Source organism: Cynocephalus volans, chromosome 10 (genome assembly GCF_027409185.1).
Source record: "Cynocephalus volans isolate mCynVol1 chromosome 10, mCynVol1.pri, whole genome shotgun sequence".
Classification (NCBI taxonomy): Eukaryota; Metazoa; Chordata; class Mammalia; order Dermoptera; family Cynocephalidae; genus Cynocephalus; species Cynocephalus volans.
Window position 1 is genome coordinate 56,492,545 of NC_084469.1, and position 22,664 is coordinate 56,515,208.

The 22,664-nt window shown below is 49.2% G+C and overlaps 1 protein-coding gene across 3 annotated transcripts; it reads right to left on the reverse strand.

The window, feature by feature from the left end:
• Positions 1-1,316: 1,316 nt before the first annotated feature.
• On the reverse strand, positions 1,317-15,957 carry HNRNPL (heterogeneous nuclear ribonucleoprotein L). Of its 3 annotated transcripts, XM_063110670.1 has the most exons (13): positions 13,152-13,453; positions 11,148-11,266; positions 10,381-10,618; positions 10,162-10,249; positions 9,161-9,255; positions 9,002-9,074; positions 5,564-5,635; positions 5,172-5,452; positions 3,930-4,051; positions 3,401-3,602; positions 2,499-2,556; positions 2,299-2,394; positions 1,317-1,712 (listed from the first exon to the last, which is right to left on the reverse strand). In XM_063110670.1, exons 1-13 carry the CDS (start codon positions 13,413-13,415, stop codon positions 1,654-1,656), a joined length of 1,767 nt encoding a protein of 588 aa, XP_062966740.1. In that variant the 5' UTR covers positions 13,416-13,453; the 3' UTR covers positions 1,317-1,653. The 3 variants fall into 3 exon arrangements, with proteins under 3 accessions (XP_062966740.1, XP_062966741.1, XP_062966739.1); XM_063110671.1 differs by lacking the exon at positions 13,152-13,453 and adding an exon at positions 15,899-15,957 and having other exon boundaries at positions 5,172-5,635; XM_063110669.1 differs by having other exon boundaries at positions 5,172-5,635; positions 13,152-13,459.
• Positions 15,958-22,664: the final 6,707 nt, after the last annotated feature.

Genomic DNA, 22,664 nt, shown 5'->3' on the forward strand with positions numbered 1-22,664 from the left:
ACGCAGAAGATTCTGAACAGCTGAAGGAGCCCGACCATTTTTCCATTTTCCTTACACAAACCAATGCTTTATTCTCTTCTACTCTTTTCTTCCTTTTCTTCTTTAAAGTGACTGTGGACAACCACAGCTTAAACTTCTCTCAACCTGTGGAAGCATGCTTACCTGGCTGGCAACAGCTTGCCCTGACAGGCAACTAGCAAAGGTGGGAAGGCCAGTCCTACATCGTGAAGACCTTGCTTGAGCAGGTTCCCCCCGACAGGATTCATGAATGGTGAGGATTCATTCCTACGCCACAGTGACTGGAAGTCCCAAAACCACTAAAATTCCCTTTACCTTTCTGATTTTCTGAGCCCTCTTCTGCTGTTTGGTTGGATTTTATCTGCTATGATATAGGGGCACCCTGGAGGGCTCCCAGCTATGCTTTGCTTCTCTGACTTAAATGTAGTCGGTACTTTTCTTTGTGCCAACAACAGTGCTTTTATCAATTACTGTGTCAGTGGAATAGGTTGGCCCCACCGATTGGGAGTAGGATAAACTGGACCCCACTGCTCCTCTTTTCTGTTTGCTTGGTTAGACATTTAGTTGAGTACTGGTAATCTGAATAAATCTTTCAATCCTTGAACCTACTTTTGGACTTTCAAGTCATTTGTTTAGTGTGAGACAGCAAACCGAGCCTGGTCTCTCAGTAACAATATGATACAGAAGACTGTACAGCACATATGATTTTCTTAAAAAAACAAAGTATGACCGGGGCAGGCCTGTGGCTCACTCGGGAGAGTGTGGTGCTGATAACACCAAGGCCACGGGTTCGGATCCCATATAGGGATGGCCGGTTAGCTCAATGCTGAGCGTGATGCTGACAACACCAAGTCAAGGGTCAAGATCCCCTTACCAGTCATCTTTAAAAAAAAAAAAAAAGTATGAGAACTTTATGGAAAGAAAATCACAAATAATTGTTAACGTTTCAATAAAGTGACTCAGAGGAATCTAATGTGAGTTTTACTTTCCAACCTCATAAAGAGGCGTTTACTTCTTTAAGGCCCATTTGTTGGTCTCTTTTAAAGTTTTAAACTTTTTCAACACCATTTACTTTTTAAGTGACTCTCCAACTAGACCAAACTTGCTCGGGCAGAGCCCACTAAGAATGCCACTAAGCCCGCCAGATTTCCCTTAAAAAGACTCCTTAATTCCTACCATCATTCACCATCTGTGGCCCATCCTGCTCTTCTCAGGGCTGGGCCTGCGGCTGTGTTCCAGCCTGCCTGCAACTGCTCTTCAGAAGACATTGGGAGGGAAGGAAGCAGACATTCCCTGGATCCCAGCAAATGCTGTTTATTTTCCAAACAATTTTATTGAAATGTGCCAAGAGTACATGGGCAGCACAAATGTATGAACAGGAAAAAAAAAAAAAAAATCACATGTACAATAATTCTTAAAAAATGAAAGTTAATCTTGGGAGATTTGAGTTACCCTCTCCCTCCCCCTCCAGACTTCCAGCGTTTTCCATTATGGTTAAGCCTCTAGTAACCTAGCATTAAGAAAAAAGGAATACAAGAACTTTTGCGAAAAAAACCCAAACAAACAAAACAAACAAAGGCATAAAGGAAAGAGAAACGTTTTCCTGCTCAGATGGGACTCTTCCTAGGTACCTAATTAGGAAGCGTGCTGAGTGGTGGAGAAACACAACTTCAGAGTATACGGGTATGGCCCATCTGCAAAGGAGAGGAGGAGAGAGAGGTTTGGCTGGGCCCCTGTCTGGAGGCTCCCCCAACCCAGCTCCCCTCATTTTGCACACATCTCCCATTTTCTGCAATTCAATTGTAGGGATCTAACTCATCATTGCCCAAAGTGAGACTTTAAAATGAGCCAAACACCAGGCATTTCTTCTCTTCCTTATCTCCAGGGAGAATTCCATTCCCATTTCCTTAGCTGGCCCAGGGCAATAGGCCTGCCCCACCAACTGGGTGGGTAAATTTTACCCACTGGCAAGTGTAGCCCCTTTTCCTGGATACTCCCTGAGCCAGTCTCTGACTCAAAAGAAAATGCTACCTGCTCCCCGCAGAGCAAGCTTGAGCACTTCCCAAGCTGGCAGAGTGGGTGGCAGCAAGCAGCCAGGCTGTCCCTCCCATGAGAAACATCAGGCGGCTCTCCTGGCGACCAGATTCCACCTGCCTCTGTCAGCGACAGTGAGGAAATCTCTGGGGTCCTATCTCGAGGGCAGGAAGGATGGCTCTGGCCTGAAGCCAGCCAACCCATTAGGCCACCAGGGGGATGACTGCAGGACACACAGATACTCACTTGGGTTTTTCATCTGGTAATGGTTCAGGAAGCCCAGTGTCTCCAGGGCATCACTCTTGGATTCCCACTCCAGCAGCCCAGAGGAGCTGCGTTCACCTGATTGGAATGCAAGGGGAAATCAAAGGTTTTAGGCTGAACCAAGCAGGAACTGGGCAGCTGCCAACTGAATGAAAAGAGGAATATAGGGACAGTTTACTTACTTTTGCCTGAGAATACTTTGACAGAAGATGGCCGCTTCACTCCTAGCTCATCGCAGATCTGCGATAGAAATAGATAATAAACGAAAATTCAGAAACAGAAAGGGTGCCACATGGAAGAATTCAAGCAAGCCACACTGGAAAAAGGGTTTCTACCTTTTATCACATACTCTGTGACACAAAAATGATCAGAAACACCATTCTTGATCATTAATCATTATGTTGGAGGCTGGCCAGTTAAGCTCAGTTGGTTAGAGTGTAGCCTTATAACTGCAAGGTCATGGGTTCGGATCCTTGTACTGGCGCGCGCGCACACACACACACACACAAAAATCAAATCATTGTTGCTAAGGACCAGGAAACTGCTTATTAAATTTCCCATTTTCGGCAGCAATTTGGGTGTGTATCAGCACTAGACTAATGTTTGCTGAACTGAAGGGTGACATTTCAAGAGACTAGAGTGAGGTCTGAAGTCCAACCCTGACATTCAGAGTTCCTCCTCCCCCCTCCAGCTGCCCTAGTTCCCTGACCATGCTTCACAGGGTCCCACCTTCTGATGCTATCTAGACACCTTGAAGACCCAACAACAGGGGTCATGTTTTGAGACTGGACTCTCATCACGGCCTGTGAAGAATCTTTCCCAGCAAATGAGCAGCTGTTCCAGCTAACCAAAAATGCCAAGTAGCAGCATTGGTCCACTGTTTCTAGAAGTCTGGTGTCATTTGCACTCTGTCTGGACTGTGAGCAGAGATCTATATCTGTCCTGGTCTCTGCTGTGTTCCCAGCACCCAAGCCAGGGCCTGTCAGAGCAGTTCATAAGGTATTTGGTGAAACACTAGAATGAGTGGCCTACTCAGGTGGCTGTGGTGAGGGGCCAACTGCCTGAGAAACTCCATGGCACCCACCTCAAAGAAGTTCTCCTCAGTCACCTCCAGTGGGGCATTGAAGAAGTGCAGCACGTTGCTGGGGTGCTGGATGCGGTTCTTGGCTGCCTGCTCCGGGGTGGAGAATCGATTGTTCCTTGATTCGCTGAAGTCTTTGTAACTGGAGGACCCATCTTCCAACCCATATGACTGACCTGGCATGATGGCTGGTTGCTTGGAGACACTGTAGGAGAGAAGAAAGGGGGGCCCTCTGTCAGACCCAAAGTTATCCCACAACCTTTCCACTATGGCCTCATTGAGGCTCGGCTGGCCCCGTGCCTATATGATAGTGCTGCATGCCTCAGGGGGCATTGTGCCACAGCTGAGGTGAGACTGACCCACTTTCTCACAGGGCTTTAGAGAACATCTGAGAATATACCTGCCACACCCCATTCCTGCCTGAGTAAGCAACTGGGCCTCACTGTGCTCCTCTGCTGGGCCCCACCTCCCCTTCCCTTGTCTCCTCAATCCCTTTCCAACCCTCCTTTGCCTGGGAAGACTGAGCACCTACCAGACATTCAGCTTCTGCCCAAACATGAAGTTGTTGTTGAGGTGGGTAATGGCCCGGTCCACGGCATAGCCATCAGCCATCTCCACCATGGCGGCCCCTGGCTTGCTTTTCATGAATTTCACCTTGGGGAGAGCAGCCACAGTCAGCACCATGCCCAGCTGCCAAGGACCCTTCTCCTGCCCCCTTCCATGCTAATTAGAAGCAAGCAACTCCTGCTCTGGCTCTGGGATCCCATTTCCTCACATGTGAATGAAGAATTAAGATCACCGGAAAAGCACGCTGGGCCCACAGCAAGTAAACCCAAGTGGGCAGCAGAGACTAGGCAGTTGTTGTTCTAACTGTAGGACATGACCCATGAGTGGGTCACTTAATAAAACCCAACAAAAAAGCATGCAGAATAACAGAACACAGACACATATATCTGTGGATGGGTTATCTATGGCCATGACGTAAAATAGTTCTTTAAGTCGATCACTGTAAAAAAAAAAAAAAAAAAAATGTACTCTAAGAATAGTGTAGGCTCTGAAGCCAAGCTATCTCGCTCTGAGTCCTGCTTCCAAATAAAGGTTTTGTGAACCTGGGCAAGTTATTTAACCCATCTGTCTCATTAAGGATTACTGTGAAAATTAAACAAGTTACTACATGTAAAGCACCTTTATGGCATGTGGTATATAAGAACATGCCATGTGTACTAGCTGTTATTAACATAAATGGACCAAGCCAAGGGCTGCACACTCAAAGGCTTCCAAGACCCAGACAGGTTTAATTAGAGCAGAAAACCACCTGTTTTCAGGTGGATGGTCAGCCACCAGACAGTTCCAGCCAAGTGACCCACAGGGAATGCAGGAAGACTCAGTGCTCTGACAATCTCAAGTTTTCCAGATGAAATCCTTACACAACGGTCTTTAACATTAGATAACGGGTAAATTTCTATGTATTTTGTAATCTCTATATTCATGTACTAGGAAACATTAGTACTTTTATGTGATAAAGTCCTGGTTTTTTTTAACACAGTTAATTCAAAGAAAATAAAACAAAATACCCATATACAGTGAAGACTAAACAAAACCTGGCTGTAGCAGGTTGCCTGAGTTAGCCAAGTTACCCACTTTGGGCCAGCCTGCTCTAAGCCAGGCTTCCAGTAGCTTGTTCCCCCGTGCTGACTGGCAAGCTATAAGGCTCAGGGCTTTCCTTGGGCCCACCAAGTTGACAAGGAAAGCAGTGGACCCAGCAGCAGCTCACCTTCTCCACATTGCCATATAAGCAGAAGACATTGAAGACTCGATCACAGTTCATCTTAGATTGATCCAAGCCATAGACCATGAGCACAGGGCTGTCAGCGTGGGGGCCATACTCGGGTGGTGGGGGAGGGGGTGGGGGGTGCCCATACTGGGGGCCGTAGCGGCTTGGGCCCCGACGGTGACCCCCCACTGGTGGGCCCATCCTTCTCCCTTCGTAGTGAGGTGGGGGGGGCCCGTAGCCCTCATCATGGTAATGGCTGTGGTACCCACCGTGGGGCCCTCCTGGGGGGTGGGAAGGAAAGAGAGGGAGGACGGGTGAGAATTTGCACGGCGGACGGCGGGCAGGGGCACATGAGCCACGGGAGTCCACGGAAGGGAACCCCCTGCCCTCACCATATTCAGCGGGATGATCTCCCAGGAGAGGGGGCTGCCTCTGGCGTTTGTTGGGGTTACTGCCAGGGTCACCTGTGGAAGAGAAAGCAGTTAGAATCTAATGCGAAAAGCAGGGTGTTTCTCTCCCTCCTGACTACAGAAGCTAATCTCAAAGTCCTTCAACTCGTGGGAGCCTCATTGCAAATCCTGCCCTTTCTTACAAGAGCTGCTGGGAACTCCTCCCTATGGCCCAACCCAGGGCAGGAATGAAGCCCAGGCCTCTAAACCAGAGCCCACTCTCCCTCCCCTACCCATACCAAGGGAACTGGTTTCCTTTTTCAGAGGACAAGGCCAGGTTCTGTGCTCTCTTTCATCTACCCTGGCCCTGGTGGGAAGCCGAGCTCTCAGGCCTTCTAGAAAGTCTGTAGCTGCTATGGAAGCTGATATATTATAGGGGCCAAAAACAACTTTCTAAAGTAACTCCCAATAAAGGGAGAGAAGGTTAAGAGAAGGAAAATAACCCAGGAAAAGCAGGAAGATAAGACTTGGCCCCCAAAGCCTCAAGTCCTAAGATCTCTAAGCCCCTCTCTCTAACCCCCTTTTCTGTCATTGCTGATCCCAGCCACCCTCCCACCCAGTAACATCCAGCCCGAGGAGGACCTGTAGCAGCTGAGAAGCAGGGCAACAGCAAAATCAGTTCAAACAAGCAATCATGTACAAGGTATCAACAGTTTCAGACCCAACAATGGCGCAGACCTGCCTCCCAACCCCAGCTGCAGTTCATAATCACCAGCTGCAGTTCCTAATCATTTAGCGCTTAAATGGCAAGACACTGGGCTAAGCGCCTTACAGACATCACAGCTTCTTTAATTCCTCACTTCTTCAATTCCTCATTACAACTCTATGAGGTAGGTACTCATATTTCAGTCCCATTTTACAGGTAAGAAAACTGAGTAGTTAACTTTTAACTGAGCAGTTAAAAGACACTTTAGCCTAAGGTCACAAAGCAAGTTAGTGGCTGAGCCAGGATTTGAACCCTGGTCTGGCTGACTCCAATACCCAGGATTGAAACCACTGCCCATTCCTGCCACCCGGCCTGGGTTTTGTTTTCAACAATCAGTCATTACAAAGATGGAAAAGGGCTACTTACAGCAGAAGTACAGAGTACAATGTCCATTTGTCACAAAAAATAAATCTGTATTTTCTCTTACCATTGGACGCTTCAACAGTGAGTTAGCACAGTTCTGAAAGATGGCGTCCCATCAAACATACACTGCGACCCTGCATCACATGGTTTTACAGTCATAAATACAAGTTACGGTACACATCCGCTACAATTTTTTTTTAAAGAATTGTTTTTAAAGTCAATGTTTTGATTAAATCAAAAAAGGCTCACAGATGTTCTGTCCTCAGAAGATATCAGAAAAGTGGAAATAAAGGTGTATGAAGTGGAAAGTGTCCCTCCGTGTTGTCACCTCCTCACATTATGTGCTGCAGTGCGGTGCTTCTGGCTGTGTAGCGCTCCATGTGCGTGTCTCCTGGGTATGAAGTGTGCCAGTGGCCCCACTATGCCCGCGCTTTTGGCCTCGGGAGCACGCCTGGTTACCCGCCAGCAGGTAACTGTGTGCCTCTGAGTTGTTTGGCTGTCTGGTTTTAGGTCTGTTTTGGTTTTTTGATTTTTTGTTGTTGTTGTTGTTGTGGTTTAAGCTTTTATTTTTTTCTGATCTCCAGTTGGTGCAGATTATGTTGGCAGCCGGTGACTGCGGAAAAAATAAAAATATCAAAACAGAAAAGAAAAAAAGGCCCTCCCCAAAACAAAGGATTTAAAAAACAAAACCCATATGGCGAGGAATGGAGAGGATCCTATTGTCTTGGAGGCCCATGGAATCTACTTCAGTCTATGAAACGTTCTCCGAAAAGAGCACCGCTCGCTGGCTGGCTGGGAGAGCTCTGTTCTCTGTGTTTCCTACTTCTGTGTACATTCTCGGGTTCAAGTTTGCTTGGATTTTGGCTTTTTTAATGTTTAATAAAAAAGCAGTGTCTGCTGCCATGTTGCATCTCTTTCTCTCTTTGTCTCTGTCTCTGTGCTTGTAGCTGTTCCTTGGAGCGCGGTGTGGTGTTCTTGATGTAGTGAGCTCAAGTCTGCAGCTGTTTCTGGGGACGTGGTGGAGGCTGCATGTTCTGTTCTCTCCAGGAAGAGCTAGTGGTTTTCTACCCTGTGTGTTGGTAAGCAATGTGCAGAGGCAGAGCCGCTGAAGTATGGTTCCTGAGGGGGTAGCGAAGCACCGCCCTCACTCCAGGTTACCTCATCAGCCCTCGTTTTTTTTGGGCCCCCGTCTCGGGGCGGCCAAAGCTGAGAGGCATCAAAACCAATGCACAGCCAGCCCCTGCCACTAGCCCCTGCCGGTCTGCACATCTTCTATTTATGTTCCTTGGAGAAGAAATGGTTGGTTGCCGTGTTTCTGTTAGCAGTCATGTAATGCCATTGCCCGCTCTGGTACATTCACTTGGTCATCAATTTGCCTCTGACCTTTGGAGGGAGCAGCCAGGCCCATAGGGCTCACTGTGAGGGTCCTGGGGAGAGTCTAGCCCATGCCACCCACTGCTTCCCAGCTGCAAGGGTGAGCAAGACAGGCCTTTCTAGGAAAGGGGCCTCTGGCTTCCCAGAGCCTGTGTAATGGCAGCAATCAGCCTCCTCCCTCACCCCATGACCTGGTCCGACGTATCAGACCAAGACACACACAGAGATGAACGGTCTTGCTGGGGGGTGGGGGGTGGGGGTGCCGCTGTTTTTCAAATGCAATCCTCCACCTCTCCCTCCTACCAAAGGCAAATCATTCTTGACAGACACTAGGAAGGGGGTTGTTCATTTGGACCTCTGCAGAGATACTGAGTCTCCTCTACAAATGAGGTGAGGTATGCCCGCCCTGGTCCAATCCAGAGTCTCACCTCCACAAGGTCAGCTTACTCAAAGGCTCTGCTGCAAGAGCCCAGGAGCCTTCATCACCTCTCCAGTCTGTCACCCCCACAATCAGACCCTCTCAACAATGAAGACCAAAAGGACCATTCCTGGCCCAGTGAGAATGGAGAGTCAGTGACCCTGGCCAGGCTCTAGAAGGAAAGCAGCAGAATCCACTTGGGACCTGCTACTTGTCTCTAAGCCCACTGCCATGCCTTATCCTCAGTGAGGCCCTGCTCCCCACCCCATCCAAGCCTCTGCCTTGACTCTGCACCCTCAGCAGCATCATAGGGCCACAAGCAACAAGCTAGGACCTGCAAAGGCCCCTCGCATTCTCCCTCTCCCACTGGGGTGTCTTTTCCAAGAGCTGACCCCAAGGCCCTCCCATGTCCACAGGGAGCCCAATGGCATTACATAACCCTGAGCCCAAGTCTATGAAGTGCGCTAGTCGAGTGAAGGCAAGGCAGGTGTGTTTAGAACAAAGTGGCCATCAGGATTACCTTGTCCACTGAGGTTGGGGTTTGTGTAGTCCCAAGTATCCTGATCATTCTTAAACACATTCAAACGTGTAGGCTGTAAAGACAAGACAAAGCTTGAGATAAGACATGCCCTCCCACTCACCTGGAGGCTAACAAAGGGCGGTCACTTCCCATACCTACCTTTGCATATTCAATCTTCAGAGTGCAACAGCCAGAATAGATGTCAGCCCCATTGAGTGAGGCTTTGGCCCGCTGGGCACTCTGCACAGAGTCAAATGTGAGTAAAATTAAGGAAAGGATCATCATGGAAGCTTTTCGGGAAGGGCTTCAAGTTGTCCTAGAAAGGGATGACAACACAGCAACCCAAAACTGTGATGCACTTGTGCCTTGGGGTCAGTTCACTGCCTACAGCCACCACCAACATCACGAGATGTCAAAACTGTGGAGATGGAACAGAATGGTGCCCTAGTTGAGTAGTCACTCATTGAACAGAATTCTCTTGTGATCTGTATGTCCACTCCAGCCTACCAGCCCAGAAGCAGAAGCAATCTCCTCTGCCACCACCCCAAGTTAAGTCACCTTCCTTGTCCCAGTCCTCTCCCATGTTGTACTTTTACTAAACCTGAACAATCTCTCTGAAACATCAACGGTTACATCCCTGCCCTAAAGTCTATCAGTGGTTTCCCACTGCACCCTGCCCAAGCATCACACTGTTGTATAGAATGCCCTAATAACTTCTCCCAATGTCCCTAACAAACCCATCTCCCTCGTGTCAGCCACTAATGCAGTCCTCAGGTCCTCCACTTTCTCCAACAATAAGCTCCTCCCACCTTACGACCTTTACAGAGGCCATTTCCTCCCCCTACCTTGAATACCAGCTTCTGTGTCCTCATGGAAATATAACAGCACCTCCTCAGAGACCTTCCCAAATCCCTCTTTGAGTTCCTTTCCCCTGTTATCTCATAGCATTCTGTTCTTTCCCCTCACTTCAGATTCACACAATCACATTACATATATGTCTGGTTCCTTGTTTACTGTCTCACCCATCAGACTGTGGGCTCTGTGAAGGCATCTGGCACATGGCAGGCATTTAGTAGATACATACTAGTTCAAAGAACAGTTTCCTGCCAAGCCCTGTTAGAACCCCCACCCCGGGGAACATTTGTTCCCCAGTAAAGGATATTCCACCATGGCTTGGACTCCATTCTTCCGGAAAATGACAATTCTCTGGACAGGGCCACAAGGATTACAGATAGTGTAAAGAACATCCTGCAAAAGCAAACACATGCCAAGTGAAGGGCATGGATAGGTCAGTTTGGCCTGGGAGAGGGGATGTGGAGAAAGGGAAAAAGGGAGGAAACTTCACAGAAGAGCCTAAAGAAATGACCACTGGTGCATACCGTGGTAATGGAATAGATGGGGTTCAGAATGGTAAAGAGAAGCACACTGTTTACACTCCGGGAGTCATCTGAGTCCCCAGGGCGGGAGATCTTCTGGCTGGTAGAGTAATTGACAAAAGCTGGGTGACCGGCAATGTAGATTTGGTTGTCAGCTGCGTAGTTCACTGCGTTGCAAGCCCCCAACACATCTTCAAACTCAACCAGCGCTTGTCTCTTTTTAGGCATTACCACCACATAGCTAGCAAAAAGAACACAAGTTTCAATCCTTTTAGAAGAATGGAGACAAGAAGGGAATGTCCTTCAATTTTCTGTGAACTGACTCCTCCATAGTCTCTGGACTCCTCTGAAACCCTGTCACAATTTCCTGACCTGAACACCTCATGGCACCACAGACTAAAGACATATAGCTAAGTCATCACCTCCTCTGGGAAGCCTTCTGGACACCTCCCTTCGCATGAGCAAGACACTTCTCACAGACCCCTGGACTTACCCTATCACAATGCTAATCACTCTGAGTGGGCAATTTTCTGGGAGGAGGAATCCAGGACAGTCTTGTTCACTATTGTATTCTCAGTACCTAGCACAAGCCAAATACTTGAAATTTATTGAAAGAATGCTGCCCAGAAACGATAAGGCAGAGAAGGGGACTAGCCAAAAGACCCTGGACCAAAATGGTGAAATCACTACTTCCAATCAGAAATCAGTGACATGTAAGGACACCAAGGAGCCAGCTTCCCTGAGAAACCTATACCCTGGCCTCTGAGTACCTGATGGGTCCAAACTCCTGCAAGGCCTCCACAAGGTCAGCTTCTACCACACCGTCAATCAGGCCCCTGATGTGGACAACTGGGGAGGCAGGGGTTTTGTGTGGGTCATCGTAGTTCTCCTAAGAAAGGAAGCAGAAACAAGACTTCATTTCCATCTGTACGAGATGGCAACCCACTGGCCTCCATGCTGTTGGAAACCCAGACAGATAAGACAGTTAGTGTCCACCAAGAAGGATGCACAGGCCAGAATAGAGGTAACAGTTCAACCCAATCACCCCAAAAGGAATCTGGACCAGCAGAAGAGCAGTCCTAAGTGGATGGCCACTTGCCTACTGGCTCTTGCTGTAGCTTCTGAGGATGGGAGAATGGAGAGGGGACAAGTCTCAAATCTTACATTCCTCCAGGAACCTGTCTCTTTTCCTGCTTGTACACTCAATCAATGAAATATGGGGAAAGAGCGACTTAAAGGGGACACACTGGCAGGAAAGGTTCAAACAGGTGTCTGCTGCAGTCTGAACAAGGACATCCCTTTTGCACATGCCCCAACATCTTTGCCTTTTCTCTGCTTGAGCAAGTCATCACCACCTAGCCAAACATGACTACCCTCCACCACTCACTCAGCCCCAGTCAGGGCAAAACAGCCTATGCCCCAAAAGCTGACCTCTTCTAGCCTTTAATCACTCTCTCATTAAAATCTGCTTTGGAAAACATTGCCTAGGCTAGACTAAGGAAAACAGAGCAAGGAGGGTCTTTCAGAAAGAAGAGAAACTTCACCTATACTGTTAAAAACCAAGACAACTCCCTCTCGGGGAAGGTTATCTTTCCACCCACACAGAAAGAAGCCTCTGGGAATCAGGAGGAAAGTAACTTTCTCCTCTACCTCTCCTGGGCTCTGGGTCCAGCCTCCAGTCTGAAAATCATGCGCAGAAGCCGATTTCATTTCAGGAATGAACCACAAACCACAGGATGCACACCCCCCTGGTGGTTACCAGGTCCAGAGACGGAGTTCCACAGTCCTGAGCTCTAATCCCAGCCCTGTCCCTTACTAGGTATGTGACCTAATTTATCTCATCTCTCTTTGCCGTTTTCTCCTCTGTAAATCCGGAATCCTAATACCTCCACTAACCTCACAAAGGGATATGTTAAGGATTCAATTAAGATGTCTTTAAAAATGTATGGAACAATGCCTGGCAAAGATTAAAATGCTAGTAAATCACTGCCACTAAAACGCCGGAAGGGGCTGAACAGGATTTCAAAAACTTCGAAGGGACTGGGTCCACACCCAGAAGTAACAACTGGGGGTCTTTGCGGAGCGGGAGACTAAAGAGGCTGAATCCCTTCCAACATGGCCACATGACCAAGAAATATTTTGGTTTACCAAATTCTCCGTACCCAGTCAACCTCCGAAATTGTAAGCAAACCTGTGATGGCTCCAAAACTTGGCTCAACTCCCAAACGAGCCTTTCACAAGTCTGTCTCACCGTTTTCAATGCCCACTAAAATGGGGGACCTATTCTGTTCTGAAATATTTTCTCAAAAAAACCCAATTTCTGTACAGAGAGTATAGAGATTAAACTGCTATCAGACGTTATTCCCTACTTCGGCGAGGACAAGGCCACCGCCCGCCCCCCCCAACCGCCCACGAGGCCTAGCGGGAGAACTGCGCCTGCGCGAGGGACCAGAAGAGAAAAGCGATAAAGGCGAAAAAACCCGGCCCAGCCGCGTGCCTGGGCCCCACATGCCCGCTCACGGCGCCTGCGCAGTACGCCCTGCGCAGCGAACCGTCCGGAGGGCAAGCTATTTCCTCCGCCCCCCCAACCCGGCTCTGGATTGCGCGCACGCGCAAACGCCTGTCCTTGCGCAAACCCGCCGTTAGCCCAACGCCTGCCCCTCCCCCACCCCTTCAACGGCGCGAGGTCCTGAGCGCGTGCGCAGAGCCCCCCCAAATGCCCTGAAGATGGGGAATTTTCCCTCCCTTCCCGGCACCTGGGGCCCTGGCCTCACCCCGCCGCCGCCGCCCGCCGCCCCGGCTCCTCCACCGCCACCGCCACCGCCTCCGTGCTGGTCGCCGGCGTTGTCAGTCTTGAGCCGCTTAGGGGCCCGGCCGCCCTCACTGCCACCGCCGTAGTAGCGGCCACCGCCGCCTCCGCCGCCCGCCGCCGCCATCTTCACCATCGCTCCCGACCGCCTCCGCTGCTCGTCCGGTTGCTGCCTCTGCTCCAGCCGCCGACGCCGCTTCTCCGCCCGGGGCAGCAGCCTCCGCGACATGGCGGCGCAGAACCCGCCTCCCCCCGCCTCTCATTGGGGGAGGGACACGCCCGTCACCCGCCGCCCCCACCCGATAGGGGGAGCCACTGGTCCCGCCGCGGGGGGAGGGGAAGTCGCTGCATGCCTTGCGTGCCTATTGGATACTGCCCACGCCGTTCTGCAGGAGGGTCCGCCCTCGTTTGTCTGAGACACTCCTTATAGGCGAGCGCCTTCTGCCAGTCATTCCGGCAACTCCGCCGCCTTAAAATAAACTCCATTTTGATAGGTCGGATTTCTGGCACTGGCTGAATTCCCGAGGAGCACCTGATAACAGCGGCGCGCCAAACCTTCTGAGAAGCCCCGCCTCCCTCCCGCTTTCATTGGCTTTCTCGATAATCCCTCAGACCGAAAGTCTTTAGTCTCCCGGTCACAACGATTACTTTCCCGCGCCGCTCCGCCAGGAGACAAAGAAGCCCCTCCCTTTTTTCCTCTCCCCAGTGGTGACTGCAGATGCCCATCTTCTGCATCTCCACTCGATTGGTCAATTGAGAGTGGAAAAATATCCTTCCGCCAGGTTATAAGACACTGATATGATTGGGTGAAAAAGAGGAAACCCACTGCAGAGTTGGCTTTCTCTGGCGTAGTCTAGGAAAAGATTGGAGACGGGATCGCATGCGCGAGTATGTTTTCATGCTCCGAAGGCGGGCAACCCTGTAAGAGAACTATGACCTGAAGTACCCGGGGTATTATTGAGTGATTGTTATGTGCAGCGCCGGAAGACTAGACTAAGACGGAAGGCAGCTTCCAGGGCAGCTCTGTCCCCGTCACTATACTTCGATTCCTTTCCACCTCCAACCTACCTAATGCTGGAGGAATTTTTTTTAATTCAAAATCTGATCCTTTTCGGGCCGGCCTGTGGCTCACTCGGGAGAGTGTGGTGCTGATAACACCAAGGCCATGGGTTCGGATCCCATATAGGGATGGCCGGTTTGCTCACTGGGTGAGCGTGGTGCTGACAACACCAAGTCAAGGGTCAAGATCCCCTTACCGGTCATCTTTTTAAAAAAAAAAAAAAAAAATCTGATCCTTTTCCTCATTTTAAAACCACTCACTGCTAAAATAAAACAAAACCGAACCATTCACTGCTGCTGTCTTCGGACCCTGCCCAGTTCACCAGCGTCATTTCACCATTTCACCTCTAAATTCAGTCACAATAACTCCTTTCAGGTTGCAGAGGGGGAAGACTCTTGCGCACCTTTTGATCTCAGGCCGTGCATCCCCTTCCTCTTGGAATAGTCGCCTACTCTCCTGCAGGAGCTAAGGTCTAATTCTTCTTGTCCCTGCGGTCTCAGTTCATGGGTCAGCCCAGATCCCTAAGCTTCCGCCCCCCCACCCTCCGTAACTCAGGCCAATGGTTTTCACGTGACAGCCCTGATCACTCTGGGTCGTCACAGTCTGCAAAAGCCTGTTCCTCCCTTGTATGGAAGTCCTGTGTGGGAAAGGGAGTGGTGGTCCTTGCCTCGGCCTTAGTGAGGGTGGCCTGCCTAACCAAGCACCCTGTACAGCACCCAGCACAGGGCAAGCGTTCTGCAAGAGTCGTTCTTGTGATCTATGCATCGCTGGGCCTTCGCTCCTCGGGGTTGGAGCAAGACCACCCCCGATTGCACTGCAAAGAAAGCCCTCCCTCAGTCTCCAGGCTCTTGTGAAGCGTAATAACAGGAACTTGGGGGCAGGACGGCCTCAGTTCCCGCGGGCAGGAGGCAGACTAGGGCTGACCCTGGATCCCGACCTGAGAGCTCTAACGTTATGGAGCTGCCTGCAGGACACCGCACTTAGCAAGGGTAGCGTCGGGGTAACACGGGGGACGCCCTCAAAGGTGCGCCGGATCCTTTCCACCAAGATGAAAGAGGGTTCCCGAAGTAGGAGGTCTTCGTGGAAACTAACTTTGAAATGGAGTCAATGACACTAAAAGAGTGGGACAGACCTAGAGGGTCTGCCGTTAGGGAAGACAGAGAAGTTTTGCGGGGGGAGCCTGATAGGGACGTAAATCAGCTCCCAGTCACACCAAGAATATTCGGAAACGCCTGCAGAATAGGGGCCAGCGCTGTGTCTGAAACACGTGACCCGTGCGACGACAGGAGGGCGGGGCAGGCCTCACTGAAGGGCGGGGTCTCGAGGTCCCGACGTCAGAAGAATGCGGTGGGGGGAGGGGAAGAGAGGGGCCCCTCCTTTCCCCGCCCCCGCGCCCGGCCCGGACGCCCCTCGCGCCGGCGCGCGCGGACGGAACGCGGCGGAACCGTCCCCGGCGCTGCACGTTCCAGACCGCTCGCCCGGCCGCGCGCGCCCAAGGCGGGCGACCGGGCGGCGGCTTTTTCTGCACCCCCGCGCTCCCGGCCGTCGCCCCTCCCCCACCCCTTCCGCTCGGACAGCGGCCCCGGGCCGCGGGTGGCGCCTCCCACCAGTTCCCCCGCGCCCCTCCCCGACCCCTCGCCCCCAGCCCCTACCAGCTCGGCGGCGAGCCTGGCCGGCCGTCCCGGATCGAAAAGAGAGCCGACACTGGGAAGTTTTGGGGGAGGGAGGGGCGGGCCTTAAAGGGACCACGACCTCTTTTCATCCCGGAAAAAAAAATGTGGGGGGAGCGGGGAGGTGGTGGGAGATCGAGAGTTGCTCAGCAGTTGAATGGAGGAAACCAGGCAAGAAAAGAATGGGAAGACTGTTGAGCAGCTGCATTCGGGCTCCACGTCCCTTTCCCCTAAAACCTACCCCACCCCCCCACCCCCTACCAGACAGAAAGTCGCGCGGTTGTTTGGGATTCGGGCGTCATGCCTCCTGGTCAGCCAAGTGTTGTGTTGCTGGAGGTGTACATTGTACAGATGGGGAAACGGGCTCAGGGGACGCAAGGGACTAACCCAAAATGCTACAGCTTGTAAGTGGCGGTTCTAGTTGTGGTTGTGCGGGTGGCAGTATGGAATGCAGGTTAAGAGCACGGGCTCTGGAGCCACACTCCTGGGGTTCAAATATGGAGGCTGCACTTACTAGCTCTGTGGCCTTGGGACAGTGATTTAGTCTCTTGGGCCTTGTTTCCTCATCCATTAGGGGGATGGCAATGTTACCTTCGTCAGGGTGGTCATGAGTGCCAAGAAGGTCCGGAAATAGAGCAGACCTCAGAAATCTAACCGTGTTTCACAGATGAGGTAAAACAGGCCCAAAGAGTGGAAGGAACAGCTTGGAAATTACCACAGCTGGATAATTTTGTTCTCTGAAAGAAAAAGTCGCTCCCCTCCTTACCCCACAAGGCATAATCTGACCCTCCCTTCTAAACCTGAAGCTATTCCTTGCTCTGGCTGGTTAGCTCAGTTGGTTAGAGAGCCGTGTTATAATACCAAGGTTAAGGGTTCGGATCCCAGTACTGGCCAGCCGCCAAAAAAATAAAATGAACCTAAAGCTTATCCCTTTCCAGTTGCACAAACACTGGCTTTCCTTCCGTTTATCAAATGCCCAAAGCTCATTCCTGCTTCAGGGCCTTTGCGTTAGCTGTTCCCTCTGCCTGGATGTTCTCCTCCCAGATCTTCACTCCTTTTCGTCCAACAGGACTTGAGATCTTGATTCAGATGTCACTTCCTGATCACTCCAGCTTAGTTAGCCTCCTTACACAGTTATAATCATGGCTCCCCATTTATCTACCTCTTTTATTGCCATGTGATACTGTCCAGTTTATTTGTTTCTGTTTCCTTACTGTGCTCTTCTAGGGCCAGAAGTAGGTACGTCTTAATCTGTCTAGCGGAATGCTTTACGTTCAACAGACACTTATTGAACCAACAATATTTGGGGCATATAGAATAAAATGGTGAACAGTGAAAAATTCCAGCACTCCTAGAGGTGACATTCTACTGAAAGAGATGGACAACAAGCAAGATAAGTAAAACAGGCTGCCGGGCTCACTCAGTTGGTTGGAGCACCGCCTTGTAACACCAGGGTCAGGGTTTGGTTCACTTTACTGGCCAGCCACCAAAAAAATAAGAAAAACTGTGTGTCAGGTGGTGATAACTCCTACAAAGAAAAATAAAACAGGGAAGGAAGATGAGGAATGTAGAAAGCAGTTTGCTAAGCCTCACTGAGGTGACACTTGGTCAAAGATCTGAAGGAGGGGAGGGAAGGAGCCGTGTGGATACTGGAGGAAGAGCATTCCAACCAGAGGGGACAGCCAGTGCAAAGACGCTGAGGCGTAAAGATTCCTGGTATGTGCCAGGAGTTGGTAGGAAGCATGTGTGGCTGGAGCAGAGTGAGCGAGGGGACCAATGGTAAGCTATGTGGGCAGAGAGGAGAGGGGAGGGGACAGATCATGAGGGTCCTCACTGGCCACCAGGAGTAAGCTAAAAGCTTTTACTCTAAGGTGGAACCAGAGCAGAGGAGGGTAATGATCTGACTCAGGTGTTCCTAGGGGCCCTGTGGCTGCACGATGTGAGTATGGGAACCACATTGTGGAGTGGGAGCAGGAAGACAGTGAGGAGGCTGATTCCATGGAGCAGTCTGGAGAACAGGGTGGATGGGATCAGGGTGGGGGCCATGGAAGGGTTGAGGTGGGCCAGTCCTGTATCTATTTTGAAAGTATAGCCAACAGGATGGGCTGAGGGGTTAAAGTTCCCCATGACTCAAAACCCCTCCTGCAGGGCTCGGAGGGGCCAAGATTCCCATCTCCTTTTGCTCCTCTATCCACTATGAGATACTACATTAAAGGAAATCCCCTCTCACTCCCCTGTGGATGCCGGCCTGTCCCCTGGCCTCTCGGGATCAGTTGTCCACATTAGTGACCATCAGGGGTGTATTAGTACATTTCTGTTGCTTATAGCAAAATACTCAAAACTGGGTGACTTACAAAGAAAACGAACTTTATTGCTTAAACTTTCTGAGCCTGGGAAGTCCAAAATCCATCTAGTGGTAGAGACAGTGACACAGAGGTCTCACATTGCAAGAAGGTGGAAGCAAAGAGAGCAGAGACGGACTCTCTCTTCTTTTAAAGCCCTCAGAACCACGCCCCTGACCACCATTATTAATCCATTCACTACAGCATGGTCCTACAATCTAATCACCTCTTCAATGATCCACCTTTAAATTACTGTAATAGGATTTCCCATCCTTTTAACAGTCACAGTGGGGGCTAAGTTTCTTTTCTTTTCTTTTCTTTTTTAAAGATGACCAGTAAGGGGATCTTAACCCTTGGCTTGGTGTTGTCAGTACCACGCTCAGCCAGTGAGCGAACCGGCCATCCCTATGTAGGATCCGAACCCATGGCCTTGGCGTTATCAGCACTGCACTCTCCTGAGTGAGCCACGGGCCAGCCCTGGGGGCTAAGTTTCTGATACATAAAACTTGGGAGACACAATTCAAGCTTCAGTGAGTTTGGGGGGAACATAATTCAATCCACTACACTCTGAAACTCCATACCCATTGGCAGTCACCTCCCCTCAGTCCCTGGCAATCACTAATCTACTTTCGGTCCCTATGTATTTGCCTGTTCTTGACATTTTCATATAAATGGAATCATTTAATATGTGGCCTTTTGTGTCTGACTTCTTAGCCTGTTTTCGACATTCACTCATCTTGTAGGATGCATCTGTAATTAATTCCTTTTTACGGCCAGATAATATTCAACTATATGGATATGCCACATTTTGTTTAGCTATTCAACTGACCACTACTCACTTCTCCATGGTTTTAGCTCTCAGTTCCCTGCCTCTCATGCTGCTTGTATTATCATTCTTGGTGATTTCCATATCCAGGTAAATGATCACTTGACCACTCTGGCCTCACTTCCCTGACCTCTTCTCCTCCAGTGATTTCGTCCTCCTCCTAATCCCTCCCTCCAGAGGTCACACTTAAACACCTTGTCTGAATAACTTCAGCCTTTCCAGACTCAATTTTCATGCATCTCAATCTCTGCCTATCACCTGTCTTTCTAGTTCATTCCCTACAGAACCTCACCTCCAATAACCCACTGGCCCTACCACCTTCCCACCACCCCTGAACCCTCTCATGTCTTTACATGGATTAAATTCCTCGGCCAACCATTATGATCACTCCCTTACCCGCATTTTCTACTCACTTCCCCATCCTCCATACTCATCTGGCAAAACCCAACCCTTGTTAAATCCGAGGCTCCACTTACTACATTCCCGCATCTGTGCAGTTGAATGTAGATGGAGAAAAATATTCACCCATGCTAACTGGTCTCACCTTGAATTCATGCATTACTGACTTTGAGTGGACCCACAATGCTGCCCAGTGACTTTGTTTTATGTCCCTGGTCTCTTGACTCTCCCAGATGATATACATACCTTCTCAAACCTCTCACAGCTCCTTTCCCGTCTTCACTCCCAGCAGTGACCTTCTTCCTGCTTTGAAAGCCACCCTCTCACCCCCTTCACCCTTCTTTTTGCATCTTCCTCTGCCCACTCTGCCTTCCCAACTCTGCTTCTGCGACAGGCAAGCAGCCCATCTGCTGGGGTTCTTTATTTCCTATGTATGCATAGTTTCATTTTTCTCTTCTACCATTCAAGAAATTGTTACCTGTGGACTTGGTCTCAGGATAGAAATGTGGTGGGTCCTGAAAGCAGAAATAGACCAGCCTTCTTTTTTTTTAAGCTTCTTCAGGCTCCAAGCAGAAATAGTTTCATGGTCTGTTGGGCCTCAGATTGAAAACTCAGATGCCATCAGGGGCCAATGGGTAAAGCCAGCCCCGTAAAGGGAAATTTCTCAGTTGCATTACACAGTTGTGACACCTCTCCTACTCCCTCCACTTTATTTAGATATAACTGATACATAGAAAAACACATATTTAAAGTGTACAGTTTGGTGAGTTTTGGCTTATGTATATGCCTGTGAAACCATCACCACAATTGAGGTAATGATCACAAGGTAATGAATATATTCATCATCCCCAGAAGTTTCCTTGAGCCTCCTTATAAACCTTCTATCCCTCAATCCCCAACACAAATACACACCCCCAGACCTCTGACTGCTTTCTGTCACTATAGGTTAGTTTGCATTTTCCAGAATGAAATTATATAGTATGTACTCTTGTGTCTGGCTTTTTTCATTCAACATAATTATTTTGAAATTCATACATGTTGTGGCCTATATCAATAACTCTTTTTAAAAAAAATTTCTCCGTACTTTTTGTAAAGCTACACGACCACGCCAGTTGTCGGGCTCTTTTACCTGCCCATAATCCTGCCGACTGGGGCAATTGTTGAGCTAGGGCTGGGTCTGGAGCTCATAGACCCCTCAAGCCCATTCACATACTGGGTCACAAACCCTTCATATTCCAGGCTGGGTCACCAGACCCCACACACGCCAGGCTGAGTCCCCAGACCCCTTACCTGCAGGTCTATGAGATAGGTAACCAGCAAACAGGTCCTTGGAAGCTGCAGGTTGGAAAGGCATGGCCGCAGGGGCAGCGGCCACCCCGGGGCAGTAAAACACCAGCCAAATCGAGGTGCAGCCCAGGCGCACTAACTCCGCCCACACACAACCTATTCACAGCAAATGCTGGAAAAGATTGTAAACGTCTGAGGGGCCCTGACCATTTTCCTATATTTTCCCAACACTATCCCATTGCATGGATGTATAATTTATCAAGTCACTTGTGGGTGGAAATTTGGTTTGTCTCCAGTTTTTGGCAATTACAAATAAAGGGGCTATGAACATTTGTGTACAAATTTTTGTGTGGACATATGTTGTATATACCTAGGAGTGGAATGGCTGGATCTTATGGTAGGTATATATTTAACTTTATAAGAGACTGCCAAACTATTATCCAAAGTTGTTGTACCATGGAGACATTTAATAATAATAACAAACTGGTTAAAGTTCAGTCTTTATTTTAATTAATTAATTCATTCATTCAACAGATATTTATTAGGTACTACTTTGTGCCAGGCCCTGTTCTAGGCACTGGGAATTCAACAGTGAAGAAGGCAGACAAAATTCCCACCCTTGTGGAGCTGAGGCCCGACTTACATCCTCTCTGAGCACAGAGGATATGGGAGCCAGACCCCCTGGGTTCAAACCCTGGCTCTGCTGCTTCCTAGACGTGTGGCCTTGAGCATGTCTCCTCTCAGAGTCTTACTCTGTAAGAAAGAGATGCTGATAATGCAATAGTTATGTCCTAAGGTGTGGCATGCACCCCACGAAGCATTAGCTATTATCTATGCTGGGAGGTGCCAGAGAATAAATAGGCAAAATATACAGTGCTTCTCAATCTTGATTGTGCATCAGGTTATCAGGAGGGCCTGTTAAGATACAGATTAATGGGGAACTGTGGACAGTTCAACAAGCCTAGGGTAGGGCCTAGGGATTTGCATTTTTGTGGTAAAATATATATAACAAAATTTACCATCTTGACCATTTTCAAGTTCACTGGCAGTGAGTATGTTCATGTCATTGTGCTACCATCACCACGATCCATTTCCAGAACTTTTTCATCTCCCAAACTGAAACTTTGTGCCAATTAAACAATAACTTCCTATTCTCCCTTCCCCCAGCCCCTGGAAACCACTCCTCTGCTTCCTGTGTCTATGAATTTGACTACTCTAGGTACCTCAGTAACTGGAATCATGCAATATTTGTCCTTTTGTTACTGGCTTATTTCACTTAGCTTATGTCTTCAAAGTTCTTCCATGTTGTAGCATGTGACAGCATTTTCTTCCTTTTTTCTTGTATTGTCTTTTTTTTGGTGACTGGCCTGTATGGGGAACCGAACCCTTGACCTTGGTGTTATAAGGCCATGCTCTAACCACTGAGCTGATCAACAGGCCCCCCTCTTTGGGTTTTTTTTTTTTTTAATTCAACATATTTATTTAAACAGGAAACATTTTATTTCAGGAAGTGAAAAACCAGTGTCAATTGCCATAAATAGAATATAATAGTCCAAATAAATCTAGGGATTCAGCAACAAGCAAGAAGAGGTGCTAAAGGCATTGGGTTAATACTTGTTGGGGAACAAAAGGAAGCAAAAACAAAAACAAAAGTTTTTGGGGAACACATTATTCACTGGGTCTCAAGGTATTAACCTAGATGACATAATAATTCAAAGGTGGAAAGGCACCTTTGCAGGGAAGAGGTCTGGCAGTCACCTCCTGTTATGGGTTGAATTATGCCCCCTCTCCCCCAAGCTCTTATCTTGAAGTCCAAGTCTCTGGTACCTCAGAACGTGACTTTATCCAGTTAGCTCACTGGGTGAGCATGGTGCTGACAACACCAAGTCAAGGG